Here is a 21737-nt window from a genome sequence, read left to right as displayed (position 1 = left end):
GAGTTACATTTCTAAATCTTTATTGTACGTAGATTTGTATCTATTTGGAGCCGTCACAACGGATTTTTACACAATTTCTATTAGTTCTCTTTCTAAGACTTCTTTCTGCCTCATCAGTTCATTGGAGTCATTTTGACTGTTGGATCCTTTTAGTCTATGCACTCAATGCTGCAAAAATACAAAAAAATGGTCAAAATTTGATGTACCATTTAGAATCTATAGGTGCACAAAGTTAGCTATAACAACTACTTGTATGCTTCCCCTAGGGCAAAGAAGTAATGCATGTCTATGGTGACGAGTTGCTCTTGGCTTAATTATGGATCTACAACTTAAGTAATGATTAAAAGTAAAATGTTCACTTACTTTGATGAGTTGCATAATGAGTTACATTTCTAAATCTTTATTGTACATAGATTTGTATCTATTTGGAATCGTCACAACGAATTTTTACACAATTTCTATTGGTTGGATCCTTTTAGTCTTTGCACTGAATGCTGCAAAAATACAAAAAAATCTCTTGAAAAACAATTGTATTTTTCAAATCAGATACTGCTAATATGGAGAATAACCACTGCCTATCTATTTTACATTTCTTATAGAAGATATTCTTAAAAACTAACTTCACATTGGAGTTACAGGGGTAGGGTTCCACAGTCATAAGTTGCCAGAATAAACATGTCCTTGGGTGACCTAAACTTGAGAACAACTTTGTCTCTGATGAATCTCAGGAAAGCAGAGGAACTCTGCTGAACAAGTCCTGTGATGTATGCTTGGCTTACAAGCCATACCCATCTCCACTTCCTTTCATCTACATATATCTTCAATGCTTCTTCCACAATCTACCCTTCATTATCAGTATTACTCCTGTCATTAAGAGATTCTACTAAACATCTGGCCAGAACAGTGGCATCCTAAAGCGCACAACAGCCGCCCTGTGCGAGATCAGGCGTCATGGGGTGCACCGCATCGCCTGCCGCCATCACTCTGCCTTTACACGCCCTCGTCGTTAAAATATTCCACGGCCACCGGAATCTCAGAACGGTCATATTCAGACTATCCTTGACTGTCAGATTTACCGCCTCTGTGATTTGTGAAGGAAAATGGTGTAATAAAGACCTAGTGAATTCATGGATTCGCGAGGGATCTTGGGCAATTTCGGAGTAATCTGTTTAGAGACAGAAAATTGTTGTTACCAGATTGACCTATGCAGTTTAACGTCCGTGAAGGCGAAGAAATTATATGTTATTTACCTTGAGGCGGTGGACTGCAAGCGGCGAACTAGTAAAGTTCTCTGTCGTTGACTGAAATGCGCCCAAAGATTACTCCACTGAGGAAGTGAATCTGAAGATTTGGTGGGACACCGTGACCGTCTGTGTAGGTCGCCATTCCCCGAACCCCGCAGCGCTCTGCACTGGCGGGAGTCGGAAACCCTAGAAACCCTTGTGCTACCTTCTGTTGGGTATATGAAGTCCAACAGTTACATGGCTGTTTGTCTTTCCAGAAGACTCTTCATTTCATATTTGATATGTTAATATAAATGGTTGTGTGCAGCCCATACATGATGTACTAGGTAATTGGATATTGCTTAAGTGTTTCTGGTGGACGTAGATAAATGATTGAAAATTCTTGAGAAGATGCAGAAGTTCAAAGTTAGAGAAATTAGTTGCTGGTATTGTGGCAAGCGAGACCACGTAAAAATAAATTGTTGGTTTCTCGAGAAGGCTAAAAAATAGCCAAAAGATGAAGACATCGATTCAGTCATCGAAGATTTTCTTGCAAATTTAGACTTGGTGGAGAGTAAAATTGTGCAAACAAAAGTTAAAACAAAACGTCATGTTCATTGGTAGGATGGCTGGAAAGAGGAGACTTCAGTTGAAGAAGAAGTAGAGGGTTTGAAGATTTTTTTGACTCAATTGAAGAAGAGGATGCTGAAGAGGAGGACGTTGAAGTAAGTGAGGATGAAGTTGAGGAAGTTGAGACCAAGACTCGGGAGGATTATGAAAAAGAAAAATTTATGAAGTTGAAGGAGTAGAATCTCCTACTCATCGACAAACTGATTTGTATGGACCTGAAGTTGATGGTTTTGTGTTGCATCATGAATATTAAAAAAGATAACTTTGAGAAAGAATGAGATTTTTCTGAAGAGACTGTATTTCAGCAAGAGGAAAGTGATGGGAAGCTCCTGACAGAGGACTCTTTCCTCACAAACATGCATGCCTTGTTGATAGGAAAACCTTTCTTTGGTGGAAAGAATCCACAAGAGGATTCGGGGTGCCTCGCGATTGAATATCCCAAGAGCGCAGGGATTATAGAGCTCACGGAGGCCAGAGAGAGCTTCTGGCTCAAGGTCGCGCAAGATCCAGAAGACTTCGAAAAGGCTCAAGATAAGGTCTTTGAGGAAAATGAATTTCAAAAAGAACAAAAGAGTGATGATTTATTACTCCAGATTGTAGAAATAAAGGCGAAGTGGAATGCATTGATTGCAGGTACTACACAAGTTTCTGCACAAAATACAACAAATTCATTTGATATGGAGCTCGTTGGTGCAAGGTCTGTAGCTAGAAGCTCAAAATCAGATCTCGTGGCAACCCACTTGCATAAGAATATTGCATCCAGTGTTGGTCAAATGAAGAGAGAACATGGGTTCCAATCTGACCAGTTTGATGGTAGTAGTAATGATTCATTTTATTTGTTTATGTTGGATGTCGTGGGGCCGAATGAGAGTCGGTGTGTTGAGGCAACCGTGAGAATTGGGAGTAATGTTGTAGGCTATTCACACCTGTACGAGAGTTTTATATTTGGGTATTAAAATCTGATAATGGTGATCTTCTAGATATTCTATTACGCAGGAGTACAAGAGCAAGAGACTTTGATGAAGGAGTGTATTATGCATCTGCAGATAGTAGTGTTCCTGGGATTACCGGATGAAGTAGTTAAAGAATATGTTTTTAACTTTGATTTGACTTGGAGAAGATTAATTCGCACTGTTCATGAACATAGTTTGGCGATATTAATTTTTTTTTCAAGTGTTGGTTGTAGTATGAGCCTTGGAATGGAGATGCAGGGAATGTTACAAGCTGTGCCGGTTGGACTTCATGGGGGAGATTGTTGGGTATATGAAGCCCAACAGTGACATGGTTGTTTGTCTTCCCCATAAGACTCTTCATTTCATATTTGATATGCTTACATAAATGGCTATGTGCAGCCAATACATGATGTACTAGGTAATTGGACATTGCTTAATAAGAATTCTCCCTGTATTTCTGGTAGACGTAGCCACTTAGTGGTGAACCACGTTATACCTTATGTTGTGTGTTTTCTTTTCTGCTATTTTGTTTTCACTTCTCTGCTATTTTAATCTTCACACCACCGACCTCACTCCATCGCAACCAATCACTCCCTGTTTCACAAGTTACCCCAAACACTTTACTTACTAATTTATTTGAGCTTTTTTGATTCATTATAGTTTTTACTTGAATTTGATTTTCATGAGTAGTTTTTGATTAACGGGAATTTATTTCCCCTGTTTCTCTTTGTCGATTTGGTTGTATTTTTCCCTACCATTGCTCTGATTGCGGTTCCGTCTTCCAGCTCTGTTTCCTACGAATATTTGGAGCTCACAGATTGCAGCACCGAGGAATTTACTGTTGAATTTAATAATATCTGGAGGATGATTCTATTTATGTAAATTTTCATCATATATTTTCAATATTTCTTCTGTTTCGTCCTCGATCGGGTTATATTTTGCCCTACCTTTGGCCCTACCTGACTTACTAATTTCTTTGCACTGTATCAAATTATTTGTCGGTTTATTGCAGTTTTTAATTTAATGTAAATTTTCATGATATATTTTCAATGTTTATTCTGTTTCTTCGTCGATCTGGTTATATTTTGCCCTACCTGACTAACAAATTCTTTGCACTGTATCAGATTATTTGTCGATTTATTCTAATTTATAATTTAATGCATTTTCAATATTTCTCCTGTTTCTTCGTCGATCTGGTTATATTTTGTCTTACCTCACTAACTAATTTTTTTGTATGGTGTTTTTTGGATAACAATTTTTTCTAACTCATTCTGCATTCGAAATGATAACAAATAAAACACAGAGTCAAAAAGCTTTCACCATACAATTATGAATTTCTTTATCAAATTATTTGTTGATTTACAGTAATTTTTAATTTAATGTAAATTTTCATCATATAATTTCAATATTTCTTCTGTTTCTTTGTGGATCTGGTTATATTTTGTCTTAACTTTGCTCTGATGACGGTTCCATCTTCCAGCTCCGTTTCCGACGAATATTTGGAGCTCAGAGATTGCCGCACACGGAGGACTCTACTGTTGAATTTAATGGTCACCGGAGGAAGAGCTAGTGTGGCCAGAGCCTCCAGTAAAGCTGTTCTTTTTACGCACCTGAGCTCATGACCGCTGCGCAGATCATCAATTTCCTATTACCTCACCGATTAGTTTCTGAATGTGTATTTACAGGGTTATCTAATTACCTGTCATTCGCTTGGAGAGAGAAATTCCGAATCATTCCACCTCCATCGAGAGTGATCAACTCAAAACTGCAAATCAGTGACTTTTTCTGAGAATCATTCTTCCTGTTGATAAAGATTTGAGATTTATTGATGATTACCTCTGTAATGGAATGGGATGTTGTTCGCGGAGGTAGTCTGCAATGCCAAGGACGGTGAGAGCCTTCCAAGCATTAGTCCAGATTTCGATTCCACCTCCTGTTGCACGCAGACTCTCTGCTTTTTCCAACACCATGCTCTTTATTCCCACTTTATACCATCACACTCACAGCACTATACATGTAAATATCTTAAGAGAGTGCAAAGCATAGAGAAGAAGATGTCTTGTTACCTGTGAAGAGCAAGAGCAGTGGCAAGACCAGCAATTCCTGCTCCCGTGATGACAAACCCTTCAAACTCAGTCTCCATTATTAATTTTTTGAATAGCCTTTGCATGAGTATGTTTGCCGAGTATATAGCTGCCCAGCTTTAAGAACGGCCACACAAAGATTTCCATGAGAACTTACCAGTAGTACCGTTGATCGCATTTATTAATTAATTAAAAATTAGAATACAGTTAATTTTTTAATTGATTAATGAATGCAAACAGGCCGGCCATTAAGCTACGGATTTTATTTCACTCGACATTTTGGATAAGTATCCACGCAAATACCAAAGCAGTGGCGAATCAATCAATTTAAATCGATTACAGCAGGGTCCCATGCATTTTAACTTATTAGAAGTTTTTTTTGGGTTTGTTTTGTTTTGTTTGTTTGTTATAGTATTTTATATGTGATTTTTTTTAACAAATTTAAATTTAAAGATAAGTTAATGGGTCTTTGGTTTATGAGTGAGGTTGAATGATTCTTAATGAGTTCATCACGGATCAAGTCTTAGTGAATGTAAGGCTTGATATAATAAGGGATGAGGTTGGGATGGCGTAGCTAAAATGACTTTGTGGATATCATCTCTCCATCAAAATAAAATAAAAAGTAGAGATAAATCTGGAAGTGAAATTTTAAGGAAAATATTTAAAAAGGAGGGAAAAGGAAATGTTTAATCAGTGATACATTTTTTTAATTAGGTATTATTGATATATTTTAAATTCTTTTTTTATCTAGAGTCAAAATTCTAATTCTTAGATTACAATTGTTTCATCATTTTAGAAGAAGATTTAATAGTATGTATTGTGATTTTATCTATTTATTTATTTTTCTATCAGACCACCCATTTCTATGAAAAACAAGCAACAAGCAACCACATGGATCATGAGGTTAAGGAAGAGGGTCATAACCATTCATTCCTTGTGATCTAATTTTACAACCATGCAAACCATGCCCCATGACAACATGTTAAATGTTATGGGGATTTTATGCTTGAACTCTTCTTTGAGTTATATCCCTATGAGATTCACTTAATAGAGTCCCTGCCAGATGCCAAAGTCTAGTCATTTTGATAATAACCTTGGTTAGATCAGATTATGAAATGCAAATAAATACATTCTAGATTGTGGTGCCATCTGTTTGGCAATGTTTGTGACCTTGGTTCTAGACTTGAAGAAATTTTAGTACTTTATTGTTAATAAGTGTACATGCATGGATTTGACAAGTCATAAATAAACATGCAAGGAAGAATACGTGGTTTCTAGTGTCAAAGGATGGAACTTGGTCGGATGCTTGACATTCATCATCTTTGGGCCACCTTATCTTGGCAAAACAAGTGTTAAAATAATATGAATACATATACCATACATAATGGAACATAAAAATTTTGTAATTTCTCAAACAACATAAATGGTCAATATTTTTTTTTGCAGAGTAAACACACGAAATTGAAGAAAAGAGGCTAAAGGACAACTTATTTGAAGAAAAGAATTTAACTTGAAATGTATAGGTTGAGTTTTTTGTTCTTTGTCAATGAACTTCTTGATCATACACAGGAAACTGGTAAGGTTGTAAAATCAAATATTTTACAACAAATGCGAGATGAAAATACCTAGATCTAAATATTTATCAATTAGCCAATATTTCTTGGTTAAATTTTTGTTTGAAACCTGTCAAGCATTCCACTCATGGAAGGTCTTTGGTTAGCTACTTGGATAGAGCAAAGACGAATTTTTCTAGTGATTTGATGGTACTGTGAGGCACAAGCGAATTATTGTTTTTGGTTATTTCTAATGAGGAGCTATGAGATTACATTTCCAAAGGAAAATACATTGTTTTAGAGTGTAAGACATTGAACAGTTGCATATTCTGGTGCCAGATATCCCATGGCTGCTGAGAATTTTAGGAGGGAAAACACTATGTTCTTTGCCAAGATTTTGTCCAAGACACAATCCAAAAGATTAGATTTGTTCTCTCGATCCAATAGAATATATGCGATTGAAATATTTTGATGTATGATTGGCTCTAGAAGGCCTTCATGCATGTACTCATTTCCTGAAAACCCCAAAATAACAAACAATTATCCCTTTTTCTAAGACATCGAGGAAGTACATAAATATAGGTGAATTATTGAAATTATTTTCATCATCATTAAACATATAGAAGGCTATAAACAATATTTATGATATTCTTCATTTCAAATATCTCAAGGTAAATAGACATTTGCATGTGGAGAAATGACTAAAAGCAAGAATTTAGAATTAAAACACGCCTTGACAAAATATATCATAGATTTTGCTTAAAATATTGAAGGTAAACATACAATTAATCCTTGAGAACATATATATTGAAAGTACATACAATCAATCTTTGAGAACATACCAAACAAATTTAAGAGATATATTAGATAAAATCTAAACCACTTTTAAGTGCTTGCCCCACAATTCAACAAAGAGGAAATTGGATGTCCAAACATAATAGAAAAGACAATGCAAAGTATGAGCTACAAGGTGAAAGAGTCATAATAATTTTACACATTATTTCCACATGATCACTTTTACATAGAAAAAAAAAACAAAAAAACTTCTGACTGTCATATTGTTTCAAATTTAAAAGTAACTATTCTGGAGAGGATCTAAAGCCCAGTTTCTGTTGGACTGGCTTGAAACTAAAATTCATCTCATCCATCATTGTCGCTCAAAAGAAGGGAATAGTTGGCCCATATTTAACTTCTACATTGACATAGAAGGAAATGGATTTGCCATGTCTTGATGAGTATGCAAAATGGGGAAGAATACTCAATGCATGTGGACTACTGAAGGAATTCCATCTTGTGTAGTTTGGAGGCTTGGTGAAAACATAAGGTTTCAAACATTCCACGACATAGTTTCCAATAACAATTAATGGACATTTGATCAGATGAAAACATCAGTATACGCTTCTTAAATTCCCCCCTTGCTCATTCCTTATTTGCGAGGAGATTATTTTTTCTTATTCTTAATAATATAGAAAAAATTTGGCAAAAATACGAGGGGCTAATAAAAAAAACTAAAAATAAGAAAAGTAACCACTTTAATGAAGAAATCATCAAAGACCATAGGTAAAATTTTCTGGCACAGTTTCCGAAATAGTGATTAATTGCTGAAAGAGAGATGAAAACATTAGTATCCGCCTTATAAGTCATGGACTAACAATAACATGATACTTGTGTGTGTAAGGTACTAAAAAGAACCCTTAATTTTGAAATTGAACACCCTCATGTTCAATTTGTTATCTCAATTGTAATCTTGCTTGGAGTCTATCATATACCTTTGGTGGTTGTTTTTAATAGTTCGTTTTTGTGCTTGATAAGTCGTTACATTGTGGTTATCTTTTTAAATATCTAAATGTGTTCATTGCACTTCAACATCATGTGCATAGTGATATCAACATGATTGGGGTTTGTACTCAGTTTGTATATGTTGAGTTAGGTCTTTTATTTTATCACAAGTGGATCATGAGTGAGAAATTCGTCTCCATGTCCAAGGATTCCTATTATTTGTGTCTAAGCTTATTAAAATTTCCTTTGGTAATGGTTGTTATGTACTCATCTTATGGTCACACTTAAACTCCTATTCGTTCTAGGCTATTCATGTGGTTTGTGGTGTCAATGCTCTAATTTTATGAGCCTTGTGTGTGTTTAAACCATTTGTATTCACTTTTTTAAAAATAATACAAGGCCTTTAACTTTTTTATTTTTTTTGGTGTTTAAGGTTTTAACTATGCTTTAGCCTTGCAAATTTTTGTTGATCTTATTTGATAAGCATATTTTTTATGTTTTAATTGTTAATTGACTTTCTTGGGTGGTTGTATCACTAAAGTGAAGTCCACCCTTGTGGAAATTTGGATCTAATCACCACTAAAGTCAATAAGGTGGACTTAGAATTACACATACACTAGACCCTTGCTAATGACATGGATTAGGTCACTCCTACTTTTGTAGGAAAAAGACCAAATAATAATTAAAAAAAACTATAATTGATCACTTTCTTCACATGGAAGGAGGATCTCATCGAGAGAAATAATTTGATAGCTTGTAATAGGAGTTGTGTCAAGTCTAAGTTCACTCACCTCTTGAAGAAAGAGTGGTGGAAAACCATGTTGTTGATTTAAAGGGTTGAATGTAGAATTATTGGTATGTTTCCAAGGTATTGTATTGGAGCTCATCAAAGAGTTATTGTTGTAATTTTGATGTTAATAAGTTTAATGAGTTTTGTTAGAAGAATGTGTTCTCTTGTGTGAGACTCTTCACTTATCTTTGTTCATTAATGATCTTCTCAAAATTTCTTAAGAAAGACTCTCTTGAACTTAATCTAAAACTACTTCAATCTAGTCTTCCTTGATCCTTGAAAATGGTTGGCGAGAAATTCCAAGTGAGAGATAGAAAACTTAGAAGAGATGAATTTTGGTATGTTTATGTCATGCCCCTGGTCTTAGTAGTTTTAAAATCGTAGTCACAGTAGTCCTAAACCCTTGGTCACAACATCGTTAAACCTAGTAACAAATTTATATAGCTAAGTGTGAATGATTAAACAAGTGCAAATGGATGGAATAGGGATAAAGGCAATTAATATTTGGGGTGATAAAGGAGGATCAACCCAAGTGAAGATGAATAAAATTAGACTTATGACCAACCTATCTTTGTTTTTAATTAAATTAAATCTACTTTGCTAGGGGTGACCTCCATTATGGAGCGCTTGGAGCTTTGGACAAGGTTTGGGATAATAAAAATTATATAATTAATTTGTTTGCTAGCCGACATGTTTAGGAAGGGTGCAACCTTTGATGAAGGGGTGTTAATTGAAAGGTATAAATAAGAGGTGTTTGTAGATCATTTGGGGATCCATTCATGACATAATAATTCCTATTTCCAAGAGCAAGGTTGAATAGAATAAAGTGACCAACATCATTGAACAACAAACCCATAAGATAGAAGGACAACATTCAAGGAGAAGACAAGTGCAACTCGAGCACTAGATCACAACCAATTTTTTATTATCTTACAATATTATTACTAATCCTAATATTTGGTGGTATAAATACTATATTTGTCGATTATTATCTTATATATATGTACTCCTATGTATGGATAAATATTTATTTCTTATGCCTATAATCAATCTATTTACATTCCATCTTATATGGAAGGTGGGCAGTGTAAGAGGGAGTTGTAAGATGGTGATCTAAGTAGGCCACCCTAGAGATGACCATATTACTAACACTTAGGGCCAAGAGGGATTTGATACTCATCATCTCTTGATCTTAGATAAGAACCACCTAGAAACCCCTTTACAATCTTCTCTTTGACTCTACAGTGATGCCTAATGTCTTTAAGAGGATGGAGCATAGATAGGGAAAGTAGGTACGAGAAACCCACTAAGTAGGTCACCTTGGTGGATGTTCATATTGACTAACCACCAAGGCTAAGAGGGATATGGTATTCACTCCGCTCTTAGGCTTAGTGTGTATATTGCTTCAAGAAGACTTATCATGTTTCTTCCTCCAAACCATAATGTGCTTGAATAATATTATAAATATTGTACGAGTATAATGTGTTTGTGTCTAACCCTAATAATTGGAAGAATATATATGTATTTTTCCCTTTATTATGGTTGTAGGATTCAAATCTAGGATCACATGGTTTAAGAAGATATTTTTCTTGGTAAAATGCAACCCTAACCCTAACATGTTGCAATTGTGGTTCTAGGGTAGATTTGGAAGGGGACGTTACAAATGGTATCAGAGCATGATCCTTCCAACTTGTAGGGTAAAGATAAATCAATGGATGAATTCTAGTAAATGAGAAGTAATCTAACAATATGTGTATTTGCATATATGCTTTGTGTTTACAAATATCCATGTGTATGCTTCATGTTTTTATGTTTATGCCCCGTGTTTGGTTCATACTTGATGTGAATATCTATGATTACTATAAATATACTCCTATCATCATGAGATTTCTATTTTTGGTTGATCTATAATATGAGAATAACTTGAGTGAACCAAAAGAGACATGTTGATCTAATTTAATTATCACTTAAGGTTTTAAATGTAGAGTTTTATCCTTTTTCTTTTATATATTCATTCATTATAATCATTTAGATACATCCAATATGGTTGTTCAATCATGTTGTAATTAGAAATCAATCTTTCTCAAGGTTGCATAGTATAATCTTGAATTTTTCTCTTTAGACATGTGATGAGTCTTTTTGTTGCATGTGATTTTTGGAGCTATGGGGTTCACTATCAAGTGAAATAGTTGAGATGCCTATTCTACTTAAATATCACATAACAATTAAAAATATGGCTTGAAGAAGGATATCTCTCCTCATAGTTCAGATAAATATTTTTGAAGATATATATATACTAGTTTTATTTTACTTTAGAAATATTTAAAACTTAATTTATTTTATTTACATGAGTTGCATTTATTTTATTTTATATACTAAGAGTTATTTTAGAATTATTTTATTTTACTTGATTTATATTGAAGAGCTATTTTTATTCGCATGAAGCTATTTTATAATTATTTTATTTATTTTAAATAGACTTTTTGAAAGATGGATATGACAATTTTATTTTACTTTAGGACCATTTAAAATTTATTTTATTTTATATAATTAAGAGTTATTTTAAAATTATTTTATTTATTTAATAGTCATTTATATTTATTTACTTAAGAGTTATTTTATATAGTATTTTTTTAAATTTTTTTATTTTAAAACTGTTTTATTTGTATTTACTAAGATTTATTTTATTTTATTTAATTAAAAGTTATTTTATGATTTTAGTTTTTAAAAAATATATGTCAACAAATAGTTTTTGTCAACACGCTTATTTGAATACATTTCACCCTTTATTATCATTATAATTACATCGCTTGATGTAAAAATTCTAGTGAATATTAAATTTTTCTATATGGTCAAATTCATTAGTAAGAAAGTTAGTTTTGATTTTGAGATAAATTTTTAAGGTGTGATTGGATCATGGTTTAATCATAAGTTGACTTTGTTGGGTTTTATTAAGACTAGGTTCCAACTCAAGGTGATTTCGTTAAGTTTTATTAAGACTAGGTTTTCTCTTGAAGTGATAAATTGTTGAGTGTGATTGTGAGTATGTTGAATTCTAATATGAGTCTAAGATTGAGTTTGATCTTGATGTTAAAAAATTACCAAGTTGATCAAACCATTTCCTACATATTTCTATGAGAGAACAACATGCATACAAAAGAACAAAATACTTATAATGCAAAGATAAAATGCATACCAAAATATTACGTAATATATATACCCTAGGAAAATCCTTGAGGAATAAAACATTTAAGCTCCAAATAATCCATGGAACCACATAAGCTGAAATTTAAGAATAAGGATTTTTTGAGACTCTGAAGGAAGTAGCTAAGAGTTTAATTGACTAGTGATCAGAGCCCCTACAATCCAAGATCTTAGCATTGGTGGTCCACCTATTCTCCATCCAATAGCATGAGACATGAAATATATCAACTCTTTAATAGATTTTGTCAACACACATATTTCTTTACATTCCACCCCTTATTGTCATTGTAATTACATCTCTTGATGTAAAAATTCTATTGAACATTAATTTTTTCTATATGATCAAATTTTAGTTAGTAAGAAAGTTACTTTTGATTTTCAGATAACTTTTTAAGGTGTGATTGGATCATAGTTTAATCATAAGTTGACTTTGTTGTGTTTTATTAAAACTAGGTTCCAACTTGAGGTGATTTCATTGAGTTTTACTAAGACTAGGTTTTTGGGTGTGATTGGGATTATGTTAAATTCTAATATGAATCTAAGATTGAGTTTGATCTTGATGTTATATTTTTTTCAAGTTGACCAAACCATTTCCTACATATTTCTATGTGAGAACAACATGCATACAAGCCTACAAAATACTTATAATGCAAAGATAAAACACATACCAAAATATTGCATAATATATACCCTAGGAAAATCCTTGAGTAATAAAACAACTAACCTCCAAAATAATCCACACTCAATGTACTATCTAGTAATAAAATATTATACAATACACTTATAGAATCTCCATGAACACTATTAAATATCAATCTCCTCCAATGCATCCTCCACGTGTCCAAGATTAATGGGTAATATGCATCCAAAAATCTCATATAATGCTTCACATATGATCTTAACAAGATAGCTCGATACAAATGATAGCCAAAGAACTAACTAGCTATCAAGCCAACTCTAGCCACTAAAGATGTGCTTGTTTTTATAGATTCAAGATCACATAATAAAATCAAGTGGTATAGGTAAAACAATGTGTCTCAAAACCATAATTCACAAAACCAATGATCCCAATTTACTTTTTGATACTAAATTTTTTTAATATTAACTATTTTTCAATGTGCAACCCACATAAAATATCTAACCAATATCACATACAAATTTACAAGATGACCAAAATAAATATTTAATGTAGATAAACACATCTCTAAAGATGTATCACAAACAAATATTTATTTTAGACCATTAAAATAAATTTTATTCCTTTTTTTGTTGATAAATTAAGTACAAGGAAGCCGCACCCAATACAATTAACTAGAAAAAATTAAAAAAGATATAAAGTTTAAAAGGACCACTCCATTAGAGAACTTGAAAATACTTCTTTCTAATTTATTCTATTCTTCATGTTATGTTATCTTCTATCAACCCTTCTAAATGCAACCTATTTTGTCACAACATTATTATATATCTGCATCTTTTTAATTAACATTATCATCTATTACTTGGTCACCATTGTCACTTGATTTTGAGATGTTTGTATCCATAGACAAGGTCCAATTTTGAAAACTCCAATCCCCATTTCCCCTATTCTTATGTTCCTACCCCTCTTGTCATATCTCCTAGATCATGAATGACACCCACAACCTTGAGTAATATGGGTTGATGGAGGTCCAAGTACCCTATCCTAAAAGAAAACCTAGATCTAGCACCTTCATTTTTATTTTTTCCTTTAAACCTCTTTGCCACATAAACTTTATCACCATCTTGGTGACCTCCCCAATGCAATATTTTATCTCTCCTAAAACTAATACAACATCTACATGGACACTAAAGCTATTTTTGTATAATGTCTACGGGTCATTGACAAGAAAGTGCTACCTAATACCATTCTCATGACATGCATGACTACTATAGATTTTGAATTGAACACCTTCAAGACCATATAAGTTATCTATCCCCTAAAGGAAACTTGTCTCATTTTTAGCGTTTAACATACTCTAGCATCTATTTTTTTTTATAAATTTCATGATCATTGTATCTTTTAATTTTAATCTCCCTTCACATAATTCCAAAATTAATTCTCATCATTATCACTAGTCTATGTTGCGTACCTCCGTTGAATCTTCCCATGGGTGAAAGGATCGAGCATTTTGAATCCTTTGAACACTTTGATTGATTATTGCATAATGAAAAGTGATAATGAACCCACTACAATATTTCTCTATACATTTACCTCGCTACCATTTAGAAACTCTCCAACCATTTCAATTGTCACATTATAGAATTTATCTTCCTTCTTTTTTTATTCAAGATGCACGTTCTTTACTTGAAAGACTTTAATTTTGTTCATCAAATCTCAACATAAATTTTGACATATTATTTAATTTCCAATTTTGGCATTTGTCATTTCTTATGGCATTGATAGTTATTAATGAATCCTCCTTTATAATTATTCTATTCAATCCAAATTTATTTCCCATTTGGAGATCGAAGAATACCACTTGGAATTTTAATTCATTTTTTGCTACTACTCCAATCATGACACCATCTTGATTTCTAATAATATATTCTACTCTCAACACTCCTGATTTTCCTTTAAATGCCCTATCAAAATTTAATTTGAATCATCCTTCTTCTAGTGGCCTTCATCTTGTTTAAGCTCTTGCTTTCACTTGTAGATGATTCCAAAGGCTTCCCATTTCCCAAGGAAAATAATTATTTTCTTGTGCAAGGTTTAGAACACCATTTTCCTAACACTTTATACGTGAATTTAATTTTGTGATTAGGATTTACTTTGATCTTCATATGACTTTGAGAAAGTGTCTTTACCTTGAAGTGATTGCTTGGAAAAACTTTTTTTTATTGCAACCTCAAAGTCAAATAACAAAAAAATACATTTTTCTTTAATGTAATCTAAAGGAAAAATAGATTCAAAGAAAACATCTTTCATATTGTGGCCTTAGATAAAAAATCTTTTTAATCTTTAATCTTTTATTATGAGATTAACTTTCTAAATTAATTAAAATATTTTCTTTTATAAGAAAACAAATAAAACATTATCTTCCCTATTATAGCCTTTTAAGTTAACCGAGTAAAGAAACTATTTTTCTATTAAAGATTAATTTTAAATATGTTCTTACAACCTTGATGTCTAATAGATAAATAAAATCTTGAAACTAGCCTTCAAAAAATTATTTCAATTAAATTATATTTTTTTTATTGAAACAATAACAAATACAAATTAATTAGTATAAATATCTTAAATACATCTATATAAAGATATCATCTATTTAATATAGTTAATTATTTTTACTATTTTATTTACTACATATAAATAAATATCAAAATTTAAGATAAAATGTATGATTTTATGTTAACGCATTTAAATCATTGTAGAATGTCTATTCATATTACTCATCCATGAAAACTAGGGAAGTGTAACAATATTCATTATAGCTAAATATTAAAAATTAAGATAAAATGTATGATTTTATGTTAACACATTTAGATCATTGCAAAATGTCTATTCATATTACTTATTCATGAAAACTAGGGAAGTGTACCAATAGTCATTATAGCTAACTTTGTGCACCCATAGATCTTAAACGATACATCAAATTTTGACAATTTTTTTCGGTTGTCTTTGTATGCAACTTAATTGCTTATAGCTATTGTTTTGACTTCTGGGTAGTAATCCCTGCTTAAAGATGCCCCAATAACCATATACTACAATCACCTAAAAAATGGTCAATAATTATACACAAATGTACCACTAGTCATGCACTATGAGTATTGGAGTATAGTTTGTGACAATTGATACATTTGAAATTCATTAATGAACTTTTAGTTATCATTTTTTAATTTTCTTTAAACTAAGTAATAGAACTCTTGAGGGAACAAGAAGTGAATGACATGAGTAGATAATTGAAACATGGATAACTGGTCCCCTACATAACAACTTACAATTTAATCCAAAAAAAATAATTCTAATTACTCTTTTTTTTTTAATATAGAATTCAATGCGATCCCATTTACTTTTGAATAAGCAAGAAATGATATAAATAAAACGTTTTCCTAAAATAATGGAGGATTATAAGTTTATAAAATTCAATTTTAAAAAGCTGAGGGAGTAGAATTATGCAGTCATGCTTGACCGCAAATTTGTCTTTCCTCCTTCAAAGTTATATAAGACTCCTATTTCCAAAAATAAATCTTTAATAAATTTAAACAATATAACTATTCAAAAATTAACTAAGCCACTCATAAAAGCGTGTCAAAATTGAAGAGGACAGTTATCAAGACAATACCGTCTAATAATTCATGAAAATTAAAGATTGTAGCGGAGGGGGCCCACACAAACCAACTCCATTGTCGGTTAACTTAAATAATGATTGAAAGCAAAACGTTTGGCTTGATTGAGGACAAGAACATTATTGCTCAGTTAATCAGCAGAGGAGGCATTACAGGGGAGAGGGGCCACGCTTGATTTGGATTCCATTACATATTAAGAAAAAGGATGTAGCAGATGAATCCTGTAGCTGAAATCTCAGATTGGATTTACAGTGGGAAGGGTCCCACAATCATAAGTTGCATGAATAAACATATCCTTGGGTGACCTGAACTTGAGAGCAATGTTGTCTCTAATGAATCTGATGAAACGAGAAGAACCCTGTTGCACTACTCCTGTGATGTATGCTTGGCTCACAAGCCACACCCATCTCCACTTCATTTCATCTACATATTTCTTCAATGCCTTTTCCACAATTTGCCCTTCATTATCAGCATTACTCCTTCCATTCAGGGTTTCTGCTAAACATCTGGCCAGAACAATGGCATCTTCAAGCGCAGAATTGCCGCCCTGTGCAAGATCAGGAGTCATGGGGTGCACTGCATCTCCCGCCGCCGTCACGCTGCCTTTATACGCACTATTATTTAAAATATCCCACGGCCATTTAAATCTCAGAACTGCCATATTCAGACTGTCGGTGGCTGTCAGCCCTATTACATCTTTGATTTGGGAAGGAAAATCCTTTAACAGAGACGAGCTGAATTCACGTATTCGCAGTGGATCATGGGAGATTTCGGCGTAATCTGTTAAGAGACGGAAATTTTATTACAAGATTGAGCTACGGAGTTAAATTGTTTGTGAAGGCGAGGAATTTATTGACAATACCTTGAGGCGGCGGATTGCGAACTATGAACCAGAAAAGTTCTTTGTCGTTGACAGGCATGCGACCAAAGGTGACTCCGTTGAGGAAATGCATCTGAAGACTTGGTGAGGCACCATGACCGTCCGCGTAGGTCGCCAATCCCCGAATCCCGCAACGTCCTGCACTGGTGGGAGCCGGAAGCCCTAGAAACCCCTGTGATACCACTGACCTCACTCCATCGCAACCAATCACTCCCTGGTTCACAATTTACACTAAACATATGAATCACTATTTTCTTTGCACTCAAATTCTTTTTCGATTTCTAATAATTTTTAATTTAATGTAAGTTTTCATCAGATACTTCCAATATTTCTGCCGTTTCTTCACTAATTTCTTTGCACTGTATCAAATTCTTTGTTGATTTATCATAATATTTAATTCAATGTAAATTTTCATCAAATATTTTCAATATTTCTTCTGTTTCTTCGATTTGCCCTATCTGACTCACTATTTCTTTGTACTGTATCAAATTCTTTGTTGATTTGTTACAATTTTTCATTTAGTGTAAATTTTCATCAAATATTTTCAATATTTCTTCTATTTCTTCGTCGATCTGGTTATATTTTTACCTATGCCGTTTCCAACTCACTAATTTCTTTGCATTCTCTCAAATTCTTTGTTGATTTGTTACAATTTTTCATTTAGTGTAAATTTTCATCAAATATTTCAACATTTCTTCTGTTTCTTCGTCGATGTGATTATATTTTGCCATACCTTTGCTCTGATAACGGTTCCGTCCTCCAGCTCTGTTTCCGACGAATATTTGGAACTCAGAGATTGCCGCACACGGAGGACTTTACAGTTGTATTTAATGGTGTCCGGAGGAAGAGCTGTGGCCAGGGCCTCCAGTAAAGCTGCCCTTTTCACGCACCTGAGCTCATGGCCGCTGCACAGAGCAATCAATTCCCTTTTACTTCACTGATTAGATTTTGAATATGTATTTACAGGGTCACCTATTTACCTGTCGCTCGCTTGGATAGAGAAATTCCGAGTCATTCCTTGGTCGAGAGAGATCAACTCAAAGCTGCAATCCAATAACATTTTTGGAAAAATCATTCTTCTGTTGAAATGTTGATAAAGATTTGACATTTATTGATGATCACCTTTGTAAAAGAACAGGATGTTGCTCGCGGAGCTGGTCTGCGATGCCGAGGGCTGTGAGAGCCTTCCAGGCATTAGTCCAGACTCCTAAGCCACCTCCTGTTGCACGCAGGCTTTCAGCTTGCTCCAACACCAGGCTTTTTATTCCCACTCTGTATCATCACAGTACAATACATAACATTTATAAACATATTGAGAAATTGCAAAGGAGAAAGAAGTGATCTTGTTACCTGTGGAGAGCTAGAGCAGTGGCAAGACCAGCAATTCCTGCTCCGGCGATGACAAATCCTTCAAATTCAGTCTCCATTGCTACTCAGTTGAATAGGGTTTGTATGAAGATGATTGCCTAAAATGGGTTTGTGTATTATATAGCCATCCAGCTTTCAGAATGGCGCCACGAGTAACGACGATTCGCTGTCGGCCATTGATTAAAATACGTATTGCTTGAGTCATTGAGCGACGCAATGCGTGACGGATAAAATGGCGAATCAATTTTAAAAATGACCTGCAGCAGTATTTTAATGTAAATGTGCAGATACTTGGGGAAGGTTTGGAGGGAAATATTTAAAAAAGGGGAAGGAATAATGTTAGCCAATTTGTATTATTATTAATATATTTAGGTCCCTCGTCTTTTTTCAAAAATAAATAAATAAATTATTTTAAGTCATTTTGATATATATTTTGCTTTATGACAGGCAATTTTAATATAATGTCTATTATTTTCGATCATCAATATTTCATGACAATAAGGTGTAAGCATATGGTGAGTAAATATTATTATTTTCACTTTTTGACCATCTAGATGTGTGAGGGAAAGGTGAGAGCATAGGCTAAGCAAATATTATTATTCACCATTTTTTATCAACTAGATCTTGTGAAGAAAAGGTGATAGCATAAGGTGGATGGATAAATATTTTTTATAAATACAACATTTTCAATAATAATAATGTCCAAAAAGATGTAACGATGACTTGTAAAAATAATATAGACATTTTAAAGCTTCAAAGAATAACACAAACATGAGTAAAGCTTTGTCTATAATGAAATGTTGATTTAGTGATTACATAATATATGCTTTCACAATAAGTTGAGTCTTCAAAAATACAAAACTTGCTACAATTATCAAATATTAAAATATATTATAAAATCCAAACAAAACTTTGAAGTACAAACACAACCTCTTGAAATTGACTTCAAGAAATCAAAGGGTTTTCATTCTTCAATCTCTAAGAAACCAAAGAGGTTTTGTCCTCTAATCTCTAGAACATAATAGTTTATGTCCTCATATTGATAGTTGAACACAATGCTTCGACTATGATATAAAAAACTAAATAGATTGGTTGATACCTCAAAGGCAACCAAATACATAAATGTATAGCACTAGTAGGGCACAAATTTCCAACACCTCACTTCCTTGTAGCAATCAAAATATTAATGACTCCCCCCCCTTAAAATAGCCCCCACATTGTTATGAATACCAAATTGTAACTCCTTATTAATGTCTTGTCTAAGAGTTTGCCATGAAAAATTGTCAAGTGTCTTTAGGGTTGCCACAAACATGATAGAAACCCACAACCCCCATATTATTTATTATTATTATTTTATTTGTTTCTACTGAACCATATCCCTTTAATTTATATATTCTTATATCCCTATTAAGTAAATAAAGATAGTAACCACATAAGTTAATTAATTAAAAACGTATATTACATGTTTGTCATTCCCAAAATTATTTTTGTATAAGAAATGTAGAGATAGGTGCTCAAGAATCTTTGGTCCTTTGCATGTAACATCTTCCATAAGTAGGTTCCTCTAATGAACAAATAATTATGTGATTATTACATTCCTTTGCTTCTTCTCTTGTGTATCAATGATGCCTTATGAAATCAAAATAAGTTTTCCTTTATCATACAATGGTGACAAATCTACTAATAGTGTAACACAATGTCCAAGTACTTTTTAAGGGAAGATACATGAAAAAATTGTGAAATAATATTTTTGCCAACAATTCCAACTCATAAGGGAGTACAACAACCCTTGTCACAACTTTCTAAGGTCCATATAAGTGAATTCTAATATTTCAACCCCTTATTGTTTAATTGATGTCTACCTAGAAGGCTATAAATGTAGAAAAACCATGTCTCTAGTCTCAAAGGAATTCTCAATGTGATGTTGATCTACATAAATATTTTTTTATCTTGATCCTACTATAAGTGATCCTTAAGGGACCATAAAATATCAGGTCTATGTCCTAATAGGTCATCCACTGCAAGAGATAACACATGTAGAAACTCAACATAGTGTGCCTCAAGGATATCCCCTTCAAGAGATTTTTCTACATCAAGAAACTCCACAAGCTCCTTAAAATCCTCTACCAAATCATTCTACTTCTCCTAGTTCTATTTTCTTTATCTAGTGGACCTATTGTATATCCATATACTAGTTTTATGAACAAAAAGAAGAGATATTTGTAGTTGATAAAAAATTTCAAAGAAGGGGTAAACACTTTTGACCTAGAGCTATGAACTAGTGAGATCACAAATGAGGGACTCGTCCACATTTAAACATTCAATAGTACTGGTCACCCTAGTGGGGTTTAAACCTTGATGGCAAGAAAAACAACACCACTAGTATCATTGTAATTGATAAAGCTACACATGATGATATGATAACCAAAAAAATATACATGTTGTAAGAATATGACAAGCAAAATCAGTTGGGACATCAGGTTTCTAAGCAATAAAAGGGTTCTCAGGTATGAAGTGGTGACTAGTTTGTTTGACAAGATTCCATTTTTTTTTAGATGAAAAATACATGACAATACCAACATTAGTTGAAGAGTTGAGATATCAATATAATATGGAAGAAATAGATAATCAAAAGCAATATTCGATATTTTTATTTGGTGAACTTCCTTTTTTTATTGACAGAATGAAGAGATAATTCAAATGTTAACATCAACACAAGTTTTGAAGCAAATGGAAGATAAAAATGACCATGATAAGGTGAGCTAGTCTACGACTTGAGGCGATTAAGGACAATCTTATTCTACAAAATGGATAAAATGAAACACACAAGGTTGCTCGTCAAGGTAAACATGATATTAAATCATAACTACTGCCTCAAGAAGATGACCTTGATGTTTCTATAAACCTTGAAAGGAGTTGTTATAGTGCTAAAATTATTCTTTTCATATAAAGCAAGGAATACTTT

At 33.0% G+C, this 21737-nt stretch overlaps 2 protein-coding genes across 2 annotated transcripts; both read right to left on the bottom strand.

The window, feature by feature from the left end:
* Positions 1-4208: 4208 nt before the first annotated feature.
* On the bottom strand, positions 4209-4949 carry LOC131860302 (monooxygenase 2-like). Its single transcript, XM_059214698.1, has 4 exons — positions 4873-4949; positions 4643-4777; positions 4506-4571; positions 4209-4416 (listed from the first exon to the last, which is right to left on the bottom strand). Exons 1-4 carry the CDS (start codon positions 4947-4949, stop codon positions 4209-4211), a joined length of 486 nt encoding a protein of 161 aa, XP_059070681.1.
* Positions 4950-16473: 11524 nt separating this feature from the next.
* LOC131048557 (monooxygenase 2) lies at positions 16474-18998 on the bottom strand. The gene is made up of 6 exons (XM_057982555.2): positions 18755-18998; positions 18527-18676; positions 18385-18447; positions 18138-18309; positions 17387-17618; positions 16474-17304 (listed from the first exon to the last, which is right to left on the bottom strand). Exons 1-6 carry the CDS (start codon positions 18829-18831, stop codon positions 16760-16762), a joined length of 1239 nt encoding a protein of 412 aa, XP_057838538.1. The 5' UTR covers positions 18832-18998; the 3' UTR covers positions 16474-16759.
* Between the last annotated feature and the right edge of the window lie 2739 nt (positions 18999-21737).

This window comes from Cryptomeria japonica, chromosome 11, assembly GCF_030272615.1.
Source record: "Cryptomeria japonica chromosome 11, Sugi_1.0, whole genome shotgun sequence".
NCBI lineage: Eukaryota > Viridiplantae > Streptophyta > Pinopsida > Cupressales > Cupressaceae > Cryptomeria > Cryptomeria japonica.
This window is presented reverse-complemented; position numbering and strand designations above follow the sequence as displayed.

Bases quoted from the DNA above. Each gene is read 5' to 3' on its own strand.
- LOC131860302 (XM_059214698.1), bottom strand. From the start codon at position 4,949: ATGGAGACTGAGTTTGAAGGGTTTGTCATCACGGGAGCAGGAATTGCT. The intron at 4,778-4,872 runs GTAACAAGACAT...GGGAATAAAGAG, and splicing joins ACTGCTCTTGCTCTTCACAG to CATGGTGTTGGAAAAAGCAG. The intron at 4,572-4,642 runs GTAATCATCAAT...ACTGATTTGCAG, and splicing joins CATCCCATTCCATTACAGAG to TTTTGAGTTGATCACTCTCG.
- LOC131048557 (XM_057982555.2), bottom strand. From the start codon at position 18,831: ATGGAGACTGAATTTGAAGGATTTGTCATCGCCGGAGCAGGAATTGCT. The intron at 18,448-18,526 runs GTGATCATCAAT...ATTGGATTGCAG, and splicing joins CATCCTGTTCTTTTACAAAG to CTTTGAGTTGATCTCTCTCG. The intron at 17,305-17,386 runs GTATTGTCAATA...GTCTCTTAACAG, and splicing joins TCGCAATCCGCCGCCTCAAG to ATTACGCCGAAATCTCCCAT.